The sequence below is a fragment of the Aulonocara stuartgranti genome, assembly GCF_965226115.1.
Source record: "Aulonocara stuartgranti genome assembly, chromosome: 6".
Taxonomy (NCBI): Eukaryota; Metazoa; Chordata; class Actinopteri; order Cichliformes; family Cichlidae; genus Aulonocara; species Aulonocara stuartgranti.
Window position 1 is genome coordinate 4,003,555 of NC_138944.1, and position 13,663 is coordinate 4,017,217.

A 13,663-nucleotide genomic window follows, 5' to 3' on the forward strand; every position below is an offset into this window, starting at 1 on the left:
CAGTGAAATGATCACTCGGTCCAGCGCAGAAGGCGCACCAACAACAAGCTGAATTACCTTCTTTCTGCTAATATTTTTTTTTATCTCTTTATAAACTGCTACTGTCAAGAGAACACATGGCAATCCGGTTGTTCAGTCTGACGTCACTAGCCGTGTCTGGACCTAAACTCCGCTGCAGGTCCATATATCAAACGATCACTATGGCATTACTGAGAGTTGAAAAACTGTCTAAAGTCTTTCACCTTTAATAAAATGATCAGCGTTCTGCTCTACCAGGTGTAACAATTGAGTTTAACATCCAGGCATCCATGAAAACGGAATTTATGACATTTAACGGAGTTAGAAGTTAGCAGGGAGTTAGCTCGCTAGCTTCTATCTAAATACAATATAGCATGTCCTGACTGCGGGGTTTTGGAAACAAATTAAAACGTACAGCTCTGATATCACTTCCAGCATAAATGAAGACAGAAAACTAAACAGCAGTGACGTTTGTAGGGTTACTGAAGTTGGGCTAGCTGGTATATAATGATGTGCTACGTGACCGCTAGCGACACAGCTATGTTAGCATAATATAAACAAGCTAACTTTTTTTCCACTCGATAAAAGTTAACGTGAGTGTTCTCAGTGGTCAGGAACAAATGTAATCGCATGGCAGGATGCTGTAAAAGGACCAAACTTCAGCCAGGAGAACAACTGAGATAATCCATCCACAATACGAGGTTAGTCATTCATATACTGCTGCATGGGCTGGGCTGTAGTTACATCCTAAGGTTTTAAAAACTGAGCTTAAATAAATGATTACCGGTAATAAAAGCCGAGGGAGGTCAACAGTGATCACTGACTGTTTTAGGAGCTTTTTGAGATTAAATAGAAGAAAATACATAACATTAAACATGTTAACAACACAAAAGCCATATTAAATGCAGACTACTTTAGGCCCGGAAGTAGGATTCGTCACGTCATCACTGAACAATCGGATTCAACAATGAAAATGTGAAATTCAGTTCAGTTTGGTTTTTTATCAAACTGAACATGCTCCTGGATAGTGGTCAATAATATATATTAAATAATAAATAAAATATATATTTTTATAAAATAGTGAATGCCCTTTTCAAACTTCAAATGAAAGAAAAAGTATTCATTTTGATCATTGATCATCAGTTCTGTTGAATGGTTTTTTGACAGTGTAATTATGTCTTACCCTGTATGTAATACCCATTTCTTTAGGTGCAGGGTCCTCTGTTGTGAAGTTCAGATAGGTAGCGCTGTCTTGCTTCCTGAAAATATGTTCGCAGCATGCAGCTGAACAAGTATGCAACTACAGACTTGCAGAAATAAATAACATAGAAGCATTCCATAATATTTTGTGTGAATAGTGAAACTTACACTGTTAATATCATTTTAATTTCATATTGTACTGGGATATTTTTGGTCAGTGCACTGGTCCTATTAGAGTCTTGATTATTACTGTAGATGAGAAAGCAGTGTCTTTTAATATCAGAAGCAAATTTTTTAAAGATATGGTTTGTATGTTAAGTATTTCCGTACCTATTTGCATCAATTGTCATGGAGATTGTATCATCCCATTCAAAGTCATGCATGACATAGAAAGAAGATTCAAACGTTGCCTTTTTGTGGGAAGAAATTAAAAAGAGGTTAGGCCTGATTCATAGACGAAGAGAAAAATATTTCTCAAAAAGTTTCAGAAAGCTTGTGACAGTTCCCCATTTGTGAAACTTGAGTTCTGTCTGCTGGGATCTGTGTGTTTTGTGACTCACAGAGGATCTGCTGCGAAACAGAGGAAGGCTCACACCACATATGGTTTTGTCAAGTACTCCTTCTAGATCTGAGCATTTGTGGGGCGTTGATCTTGATGACTGTTTTAAGAAAAAAAAGACTTTTAGAATAGTCTCTGCTGAGACTCTTTAGAATAACAACTTTTTCAGCTACTGTGACAGTTTTTTTGATATTCTGTAAGACTGAGTTTAAAATTTTGAAGATTGTAGACTGTAAGAAAGAGCTCTTTGTACCTACAAACAACTCCAAGTCCCACTAAATAGTTCCTTAAGTCTTCTGTGTTTCATACAAATGTCTCCCTTAAACATAAATTAGAGGTTTTTCTGTTTTTTTATTTGCTATACACCAGCCCCCTGCCAAACACCAGACAGCCAAAATAAGCCACAAACCCATTGGTTTGTACAAAGTGTTGTTGAGGTACAAAGTTAATTGAGTCCCCCGAGCTGTCTGAATTCTAAAATCATCTGAAATGTGTGAATAGTGGGGACAACAATGAGCGAAGTGTTTGCAAAACTCAGCACCCAGACTCAGGTCTGGGTGTTTTCTTAATGGAAATTTGATTAATGTACAAAATAATTCACTTTAAGGTCATTTAGTTCTAGTCTAATTTTCTTTGTTCAAATTGTCTTGTTCATATGGGTGATGTAGCCAACTACTGCCAAGACCAAAGTCATCCATATTGCTTTAAAGTTGCTGCTGTTTGCTGAATCCTAATATTGACTTAAGCGTTATATCCAGTAATCAGTACTGGTGGATTTAAACTGGTTGTCGATTAAATTTAGTACCGACTTTCCATTCATTAGCATTAGAAAGCATTAAATGGCCTTGCTCTGAAGTACATTAAGGTGGTGGGGAAGGAGCCTGAGTTAGTGCGTGAGGTTAAGAGTTAACTGGAACCACTCTCCTGGTGAGGGGCTGAACTTTGCTGGAGCTGTCCTTGGTGAGAGGTGGCAGGTTGTGGTGGATATCTTAGTATTCCCTTGGCTTGCTGCCTGTACATTGTGGTTTTTCCCAGTGGACGAGAGGGTTTGTTCTCTGAGCCTTCGGGTAAGGGAACATATCCTGACTGTCGTCTGTGCTTATGCATTGAAAGACTATTGAGAGTACCTGGCCTTCTTGGAGCCCCTGTGCGGGGTGGTGTCTCTGTCATCCTGCTGAGAGACTTCAAAGCTCATGTGGGCAATGACAGTGAGACCTGGAGGGGCATGAATGGGAGGAATGGCCTGCTAGATCTGAACCCGAGTGGTGTTCTATTACTGGACTTCTGTGCAAACTGCATAACAAACACCATGTTTGAACATAAGGGTGTCCATAAGTGCACGTGGCACCAGGACACTTTAGGTCCCAGGTTGATGATCGATTTTGTAATCGTATCATTGGATATGCGGCCATATGTACTGGACACTCGAGTGAAGAGAGGTGCTGAGGTGTCAACTTATCACCACCTGGTGGTGAGTTGGGAAGGTGGCGGTGGATGATGCTGGACAGACCTGGGATGCCTAAACATATAGTGAGGTGCACTGGAAATGCTTGTCAGAGGCCCCGGTCCATAAGATCTTCAACTCCCACCTCCAGCAGAGCATCGACAGCATTCAGAGGGAGACTGGAGACATTGAGTCTGAATGGACCATGTTTAGCACCTCCATTGTTGAAGCTGCTACACTGAGGTACGGCCGCAAGGTGGTTGGTCCCTGTCGTGGTTGTAACTGCCTCTACCCCTGAACAATATGGTGGACACCAGAGGTAAAGGGAACCATCAAGATGAAGGAGTCCTATTGGGATTAGTTAGCCTATGGGACTTTGGAGGCAGTTGATAGGTATTGATAGGCCAAGCGGAACGTGGCTCAGGTAGTGGCTGAAGCAAAACCTCAGGAGGAGTTTGGAGATGCCACGGAAAAAATACTTTTGGACTGCCTCTAAGAGATTCTGGCAAACCTATAGGCATATCAGGAGGGGAAAGCAGTACTCTACCTGCACTATGTATAGTGTGGGTGGAGCGCTTTCGACTGAGGACACTGTCGGGCGGTGCAAGGAATACTTCGAAGACCTCCTAAATTCCACTCGCACATCTTCTTGTCTATCTCTGGGGGTGAGACCACTAGTTCCTGAAGGCTATGGATGTTGTAGGGCTTGACTGACACACTTCTACAATGTTGCATGGATATTTTGGCGGTACTTCTTGATTGGCAGACTTAGCTGGGGGTTCTCATCCTCAAGAAGAGGGTGTGCTCCAATACAGAGAGATCACACTCCTCAGCCTCCCTGGGAACGTCTATGCCACTTCACCATATTAATATATAGGACCGGACAAATTCAGTTACTGGTAAATAAGGTTAGTTATTTGCATGGAAACAAGGGTTATGATGCTATTCCACCATTGCAGCCCTCAGGGAGCATGTAAAACGTACTGCCTGCTAGGTCGGAAAACTCTGTGAACAAGCAATCAATTAGGATCCAAACAATGGGAACCCAGATGACCGGGCAGACAGGAAAAAAGGCCTTGGCAGTTTCATGGACAACACTCCCTACAATTAACTGCACGCTTCCAGGAACTGACATATTGAGTATGCAGGGGCAGATGTCATCGACACTGTGCCACTGCCCTTACAATGTGCAGTGAACTCTGACTTGCTTTGGCAGGTGCATTTCCACCATTGTGCTTTATATTAAAATGTGTTTGTTTCTTGCAGCAATCTGTTGATCTGCTAAATAGCAAACATCTACACGACATAACTGACTGCATATTGTTTTCAAAATAATATTATAAATCTGGTTATACGTCTTGCTGTTAGGCTCTTGATAATGGGAAAATGAACTTGGGAGGTTTGAAAATGTCTGTTTAGACACCAAGATTACTAAAAACTAAACAATTGAGAGTTTTTTGGTGGCCGTCTTAAAAAATCCACCATCTTGGATTTTCAAGTGGATAATCAAGTAAACTTTAAATGTGTATTAATCTGAGGAATTGTGCCAGATTTGGTGCTTATATTACTATTTGCACAATTTTTTAAAATTATCTGCTCCACTATTTATTCCTCTCCTTATTTTTCTGTTATTTGTCTTGTTTTTTTCCCACTATTTCTGGATTTTTAATAAATTATATATTTCTTTTTATGAAGCACTTTGTAACTTTTTAACAAAATTTGCTATTATTATTATTATTAATAATAATAATGATAATAATAATAATAATAATAATAATAATAATAATAATAATATTACTACTACTGTCATGAACCAGCAATTGAGGGAACAACTAATACTCTTCAAAGGTTTGTATACTTTTGACCATTAAGTTGCTCCAAAATCATAGTAACCTTATTTTCATGAAAAGAATTGTTCACTGAAATATTATGTGACAATATTATTTTTCAACTTGTAGTATTTACACCAAATACATTTAGATGCTTTTCTTAATCCCAGCAGAAACATGGAAGAAGTTAAGAGAGCTCAGTTTCTGAACACACTTTTACATATGCATATAGCACACCCCTCATGCACATACAGCAGTGCTCCCCACAACCTGTAAATTTAGTGATGTGTAAAACCATGGCTTGATTCTTTAAATAGCAGTTGTTATTCAAATCTATTTTGGGATTAAATTAGATCATTTAATCAGATTAGATGAGTTTAAAGTCTGAGTTACCTCTATAAGTGTCATTCTACTGAAGGAGAGGCCTGGAGGATAGTGCATCGCTAGCATGGTGTTGTACGAGTCATCACCGTGATTGGCCAGTTTTATAGACACGTTGAAGTACGCATCTTCTGCCACTAATAATTGTGTAGTCCTGAGAGAAACAAAGAACCTTTTACATTAAACATGTGACTTCAGTCTTATAGTTTCTATGCTATGATTGTCACATATACGTACATAAAACTGAAATCCACATCCAGTTCAGCGATACAAGTGTCATTTTTTCTACACGCTTTTTTAAAGGGAACCTGTGAAAAAATAATACATCTGTTTATCTGATGTCAGAGAATTGGTTTGTATCAAAATATAAAGTTCTAAAAAGTTGGAGTAGAACAATTTCGATGGCTTATTGGATCCAAATGATGTTGATGTGACAAACTAAGTTAACTTTTAATTTGGTAAGTATGTTAAAGTCCCGTCAAATGTAAAGAAATTAATATGCTGCCAAAAGCTTTGTAGTTTACAGGCTCTGTTGCCTGTTATCCTCTTATAAGTTTGCCTATGCTTATTATGGGCATGAATGTAATGGTAATTTGGGGCTTTTAAGAATTTCTTTTCTTTCTTGGTATGTATTATTGTGGAATTATCCACAGTTCACTGAAATATCTTTAATTAATTAAAAAAAAAATACAAATTGGGTGTACAAGTTTTAATTTATCCAAACAAGGTAAAAACTATACATACCGACCCAAATACATATGTATACCCCACTAATATTTAGTTAGCAAGCTGCAACATAACCAGATGTTTTTGGCAGCCATCAAGAAACTTAGGGCTGAATATTGGATCACTTTTCTTAGCAGAACTTTTAGAGTTCATTTGGTTGCTTTCCTGGCACGCACCTGGCTCCTAAGCTTAGTCCACAAGGTTTCAATAGAGCTGAGGTTTGGGCTTCGGGAAGGCCATTCCAAAAGCTTTATCTATCCCATAAGTTTATTATTTAAGACCTTGTATGTGAGGAGCAGGATTTTAAATTCATTTATATAATTTTAGATCAACTGAAAGTGATTCAGGATGTTTTCAGGACATCCTGATAATAACAAATTACAGTAGTCCAGCCTAGAAGTAATAAATGTATGAAACTAGTTTTTTTAGCATCACTCTGGCGGAGTCTACAGCCTGGTTATGGACATCATCTTTACAAAAGTGAAGGACAAAGGACAAGAATGCGATGGTAAAGTGGAAACTGCATCGAGAACAGAAACAAATGCATGATGTTGCTAACAGAACTTTGGGCCTTTGCAAACACCTGAACAAACCACATGCTAACCCTAAGCAACCCAAGACCCCAGAGTACCGTTAGCCCAGGTAATGCCGCCCCCGGCCCAGTACCCTGACCCTGAAATGCAACTGTCAGTGTTCAGGGTAGAGTAGAAAAGCACTATATAAGTACCGATCCATTTAACATTTAATTTCATTGTATGGTGTTTTGCCACCGTACATACCTCAACAACGGACTGCCGTTTGCTGTCCACATTCAGGGTGGTGGCTGCAGTCTCATTGTCAGCTTGGGAAAAGTTACATTTGATGCTGATAGGTGACAATAATTCACTCACACATTTCTGTAAAGCAAAACCAGAACAAAAGGTTTATCTGTTATATAGAGTTAGAAATTATTTGTTTATCTCTGAAAGTTTGAGTTTAAAAAAAGCTAAAGGACAGGATAACAAAGGATTAGGATCATGGTTAACATTACTGTTATTCTTTTATCTCTTTACCCCTTTGAAAGCCTACTAGGAGTAACTCTTGAAGTAATTAAATGTCATCTTTATGGGGAAAAGTAAAGAAAAGCTAAGTCAAAGATCAGAATGGGAAAGTTTATTATAAACAGATTAAGTATATTTGCAAATATTATTAGCTTCATACATGCATGTAGATGGAGAAGTTAAAACAAGCTGTTTCATCAAGCATCTCATAGGTGGAGGTAAGACTTCTGGCTGTCTTATCAGTTTGACTGAAGAAACCTCGATATTTTTGTCTCATCGGATCCACAGCGACTGTGAATGTGATGTTCAGTCCAGACCTCACAGCCTCTGTAAACCCGAAAAGCAAAATTGAAATGATGCATTCACAGGATGCAATCAGCAGTTTTTAATTGTTTATCTTTACTGGATGTGGTACCTACCTTGTTTGCTCTTTGTTACTTTTACCATTTCAAAACAGGCTGTTAAGGTAACCATAGGTAAATTTTCATCGGCACCCAGACAATCAAATATCTCAGTGTTTATCTCCTTAGGTTGGAAAGTTAGATGAGCCATCACGTCAAAGATGGGCTTGGCCCTGAAAGACATTTATGAACAGGCGTGTCAAAATAGAACGTACTTCCGCATTTCAGTAGTAAGGTTTTATGTGCCAGGACATAATTTTATGGCACAAAATCACAACAACAGTCACCTCAAGGCACTTTGTATTGTAAGGTAAAGACTGTACAAAATCCACAGCATGCTGGTTCTAGTTCTAACTTATCTAAGGGAAGATTCAGGGTCACCAGATCCAGCCTCAACGTTATAATTTATCAAAATGAAACGTTTTAAGCCTAATCTTAAAAGTAGTGATGGTAGCTATCTCCAGAATCTAATGTGGGAGCTGGTTCCAAAAAAAGACGGGCCTGCAAGCTGAAGGCCATCCAGGTCTTTGCCTTTAAGACATTCCCACAGTGTAACTAATTGGTGAGTGTTATGTGGCTATCCATCTGAGGTTGCATTTAAATAACTCCAACTTTATTTTAATTTTGGAAAAAAACACAAAGTATGAGGGTTGCTATTTTGACATAGTAGAGCAGAAGCAGAGCGCTTTGCAAAGGTGCAGACAGCTGGTCAGAACAAGGCTTCTAAGGACGACATGTAGCAGAAGCACAGGAAGTGATCCAAAGGGCAAAATGAGTTAAACTGAGCGGTGGAGAGTAAATTTAAGTCAGGAAAGATTTTTTGTTTTTTATAATTGCATCTTGTATGTAGTTTGGCATCAAGCCTTTGTAAGGTAGATATGTACAATACTTAGCAACATAAATCGTGCACAGAGTTCTGATACCTAAAGACAACAGCAGCACCCTGTGATCCAATCACAATATCTGGGAGTCCGTTCCCTCCAAGGTCAATAGCTCCATCGATGGCCTGTCCAAAGAATTTTATCCCAGGTGTGACTTCTTTTCCTGTGATTCTCTGGAACAAGAGATTTGACAGCTAAAACAATGCTCATCTTGCATGGTGGAGACAAAAGTTGTATTTATACATTTTCCTCTTCACTCTCTCATCGAAGCCTTTTCTGTTTACAGATAGATGGCTGTTTTGTTTGGACAACTGTGCTCCTAGCTGTCTGCAAGGTTTTACCTCAGCTAACTGGAGTCACTGACCTGGAAATGGACAAATAATTTTGCTTGCTGTGAGGAGGGAAATACGATGCTGTGGCAAAGTGTAAATAGAAAATATTGTTATGTGGACAATAGCTAAGGCTAAGTGGACAGAGGAGGATAATGAGACATGAAAATCAAGTCAATGAGATAGAAGGATGGAAATAAACTAAACACAAGGCAAAGGAAACAAATAACTCAGTGGGACGCTATTTATAAACAGCACAGACTTCTACTCTCCACCAGATCGTCTGCTACCCCTTGGTGATAAATTGGCCTCAATGTTTAAGCTTTACCTTGTTACTCCTAGTGTTAACATCAGTCTACCTGCACCTCCAGTTTCCTCTTCCTTGGGTCAGCATTGAAACTTACCTGTTGCTCTACTGGTTCTCTCTGCTGCTAGTCTACTCCTCGATCACTGCTCTGGAAAAAGCAAAAGCTCAAACATCTCACCTGCCTGCCCTCCTTCTCACCATTTACCTCCAGGTCAGTGCAAAGGAGAGAAAAGGTCAGACATCTTGGTTTGCTCAGTTCACCTTAAGCCTGGACACTCACCCAGTTCACTCCCCCTCAGAGCGCACTACTCCCCACTAGGGATGGGTACCGGTAAACGGTAGTAACCAGACCGAAAAGCAGCGCACATTTCGGTGCTTTATTTCGGTGCTTTATTTCGGTGCTATTTTTCCTGAGATGTCGTACACTTTGGATTCTAGCCAATCATTTTACCTTTCCAAGGATAGTAGGCGGGCCCAGGTACGTACGTTCTTTTAGAGCAGAGCTACAGATTAAAAATGCTCAAGGCGAAGCGGTCAAAAGTCTGGCTGTACTTCACAGCAAAAGATGCAAACTCAGCAGCCTGCAACAAGTGCTTTAAGCTGATACTGTGATACTGTCAAAGGAGGTAACACCTCGAATCCGATGAAACACCTGGCGACGCATAGCGTTTTTTTAAAAGCCAAGAAATGCACCGTATTTGATAGCTTGCTGCAAGAGCTCACACCGAGCACATCTACTGTGGGTGTGGTGCCTGTTATCAGACCCGGAGTTAGCAACATCCCCAAGAACCCGAAGAGGAGAGTCCTGGCCCCTAGCCCTGCCAGTGTAGCAGAAATGATGACGGATGATGACGGCAGCAGCAGCCGTTCTTCTCTGCGTGAGGAGCTTAATGTTGTTCGTGTGTAATTTACGTTGAGTAGGCTAACCACGTTATTAAATTAATGCATGTAAGGTGAACTAGCAAACACCATCGTAGTTACATGCGGCTGTCTTCTTTTTTGATGGCAGATACTCCCTTCACCCTGGCCAAAAAGGCTAAAATGACCAAAGAAAAAGTGGAAAAAAGTTAAACATGAGAGGTTTTTGGACAAAGTTGGTGTTTTTCCATTGTTTAAGCACTGCTTCCAGCCAAGAGTGATACCATATATGCCCCATAGCTGCAAAAAAGGCTAACATTGTTATCTTTTTACAAAAAAACAGCTAAACATGAGAGGTTTTTGGACAAAGTTGGTGTTTTTCCATTGTTTAAGCACTGCTTCCAGCCAAGAGTGATGCCATATATGCCCCATAGCTGCAAAAAAGGCTAACATTGTTATCTTTTTACAAAAAAACAGCTAAACATGAGAGGTTTTTGGACAAAGTTTGTGTTTTCCATTCTTTAAGCACCGGTTAAGCACCAGCACTGTTTCAAAAGTACCGGTTTGGCACCAGTATCGGATAAAACCTAAACGATACCCATCCCTACTCCCCACTTTCCAAGTAAGCAGACTCTGAGTCTGTTTTTGGGTCCACTGCACGTAGTAGCCTTTCAGCTATCTGACATGAATAAAGACACCTGAGAATGAGGGAGAAAATACTAAGGGAACAAATATAATATGTTCTATGCAGAAACGTAGATAACAGTAGTATATAACTGACAGCTTTGCTCGTTGACGTAACCCCCTGTCTCCTCCTAGTGGGTGTGTTTTAATTAGGTTTTAATGTTTTATCTGTTTGATTAGGAGTGTATTTCAGTTTTCAGTGTGAATTTATACAAACAGGAATTGTTTTTTTATAGATGGAGGATCCAATTTTTTTTTGCGGCTCCAATGCACGTCCAGGCATCAATTGGTCTTTCCGCCGACTGGCTGGACCTTCAACATCCACATTGGGATTTGCCGCACAACCTTGCACAGACCGGGGGGCAGGGCAAAACTTGAAAGCCCTAATTTGGGTCTTCAGGGCTCCCAGAAAATTAACAATTGAAGAAAGTGATCCAGCACAAAACTCACATCACTCAGTATAGTTTGAAGTGTCCACACCCATGCTCAGTTTCACAAATAGACAAAAAACTAGCCACACTCGTCGTAGTCACAGGAGTGAAAATTGAAAATGTCCCAGAAATTGAAATTGTGGTAAATTAATCACACTATAGCCAGATCTACGCCATTTTGGAAAGGTCCAGAGCCTTTATACATAGCATATGACAAACAGACTCAGTGGGAGATAAATAACATGTAGCCTAAAATTCAACATCTACGATTTTAAAGAGACACACAGGCCTTCCCTCCCCATCTCCAGCTGCCTCCCTCTTCCCGGTCCACCACAACCACCCACACATGCAGGGCCTTGGAGTAGGGGTATGTCACCAGGGTGCAGAGGAGGCTACCCCCCCCCCCCCGGTCCCCTTCTGGCTGCCTCTGCCTCAATTTTATCCCACAACTTAGACATTCACATTACTCACACTCTCATTACACATACATATAGGATCTTGGGGGTGGGCACGATACACGGAATCCAAGTTACCATCAGGGTGTACACCTCACCCCTGGCGTCGTTGCCCACCTCTCAATTTTAAATACACGTAGACATTGAGGGCTATCAGGGGGGGCTATGCGCTTACCTGCTGCTCTCTGGCAGGCAGCTCCATGCCCTCCTGGGTTTTAAATGCACCTTAGAACACACATGCATCAACACTACAATGAGCGGGCGGAGGGAAGTTTGGAGTCTTCACAAACCCCCGTTCTCTGCTGCCTGCTGGAGCGGGGGGGCCAGGAGGAGGAGTTGGCCGTCCGATTGGGGTCTGGAATGTGGGGCCTCCCTGCTGCTGCGGAGTCGGGGTGGTCTGCCTCTCCCCACCGCAGGGAAAAGGGTAACACCACCTGGGTCTGGGTGCAGTTTCCCCCTCCAGGGGCAAGGGTACCTAGACCTGGGGCTTAGAGTACGCTTGGGGAGTGTGATCGTGTGTACAGCGTCTCTTTATGTCTGTCTCCACGTTGGGTGAGTGTTGAGTAATTGCATATGAGAGCATGAGGGTGGGAATGGATGTTTGTCTATATGTCAGGTCGGGTATCAGACGCCACCTCTCTGGGGACATCTCAGGCCCTCCAAGGTATGGAGGCCTATCTCCCCCACCACTCCCCCTGCCAGTGGCAGACTCCCTCAGACATCGGTGCGTTGGTGGTTCTTTGTGTCCGGGGATGGGCGTCCAGGTACACACCGGCTCACTCCTTGGCGGCCGCTTATCGGGGCCTGGCGCCTGTGGCTCGCTCGGGCCACTTCGGGGGTGGGGTGCCCTCGGCCTCTCAGCCTGGGGCTCGGTCACTCTGGCACGGCTGGCTGCCGGCGGAGCTCCCGGGCGCGTCACTGCAACCCCCCCTGTCTTCTGCTCCGCGGCTGCTGTGTGACCCCTCATCTGGGGCTCTCCTCAGCTCTTTCTGGGATAGTGGCGCGGCTGCCCCTCTTTTGTTCTTCCTTGGTCTCCTTTGCTCTTGGGGCCTCTGGATGTCTGGAGTCTTGATCTCCTCCATACCTGCTTCATGCCCTGGAGGATAGGGCTGTGGCTCCCCCACACCCTCTAGCAGATCATTACATGAGGGAACCTTTTAAATACAAGCGCGCTCATGCTCACAGGTGTACACACGGGTGATCACACCCACAAACTACACCCTTTTTGGCTGCTACCTCAAAGCACACTGTGTGCTGTCGATCTTACGTGCTGCACAATAATGTTTAATATTTAGTATTTACTGTTATATTCCCATAGATCATCGTGATGATGTTGTTTATTATATTGTTTTTTTTTCTGCTTGTTTTCTCTTTTTTCTTTCTCAACAGGTGATCCAGGTGATTGATATATGTATTTTTTGTCTGTTTATTTTGTTGGTTTTTGTTTTTTGCCCTTTATCACCGTTACTCTTCCCCGCTGTTTTTCTTTCCCTCTTTCTTTCTCCCCTTTCTTTTCCCCAGTCAAGTCTGTCCCGTATTTAGCAAGTGAAAATAAAATAAACAATAAAAGGTGAATCAAATAGACCATTACAGCAAGTCTGGGATGGTCCATTTGGTAAAGTAAATCCGTTGGGCATCTTTCTTCGCCTTTAAACAATAATTCTGATGGCAAAAGAGCCAAACGGGACAGGCAAAAAAAAGAGACGCATAGTCTTTGAACTCTAGACAGTTCTGGAGGGTAGTTCACGCAAGTTGTCCTGCGTTTTCCCAGATACCTGTGAAAAAGCTGATTTAAGAAAAAAAAAAGATTAACACTGTGTTTTATCAAGTTAAAAACAAATCTGATACGCAAACGCAAGGAAGGCCTTTCTTTAAGGCTTCTCCACAGTGTAAGGATAAAGCAACATTAAATAATTTGATCCTGCATGTTTAAAAAAATAATTCCTTTTTTTATAAAATTCACACTGAAAACCGAAATACTTAGTGTACTACGTATAATTACACTGAATTAAATAATATATGGCCTGTTAATAACACGTCTACGCTTGAAGATGGCACCGAACTCAATACATGGTATTTGTCTTACATTTAGAAATGTAGATCCCTAAAATACTTCATTT

At 41.4% G+C, this 13,663-nt stretch overlaps 1 protein-coding gene across 5 annotated transcripts in view; it reads right to left on the reverse strand.

Moving 5' to 3' along the window:
* Window positions 1–13,663, reverse strand: part of LOC309709133 (integrin alpha-L-like) — a 29,234-nt gene that overhangs the window by 3,280 nt on the left and 12,291 nt on the right. For 4 of the 5 annotated variants that reach the window (XM_082537592.1, XM_082537595.1, XM_082537593.1 and 1 more), the window contains exons 15-24: window positions 8,522–8,652; window positions 7,617–7,771; window positions 7,358–7,524; window positions 6,937–7,053; window positions 5,669–5,739; window positions 5,444–5,585; window positions 1,779–1,877; window positions 1,549–1,628; window positions 1,387–1,467; window positions 1,202–1,277 (exon numbers count right to left, since the gene is read on the reverse strand). In XM_082537592.1, coding sequence (XP_082393718.1) covers window positions 1,202–1,277; window positions 1,387–1,467; window positions 1,549–1,628; window positions 1,779–1,877; window positions 5,444–5,585; window positions 5,669–5,739; window positions 6,937–7,053; window positions 7,358–7,524; window positions 7,617–7,771; window positions 8,522–8,652 — 1,119 coding nt within the window. The remainder of the gene's footprint in view (window positions 1–1,201; window positions 1,278–1,386; window positions 1,468–1,548; window positions 1,629–1,778; window positions 1,878–5,443; window positions 5,586–5,668; window positions 5,740–6,936; window positions 7,054–7,357; window positions 7,525–7,616; window positions 7,772–8,521; window positions 8,653–13,663) is intronic. The other variant, XM_082537594.1, reaches the window with a different exon arrangement.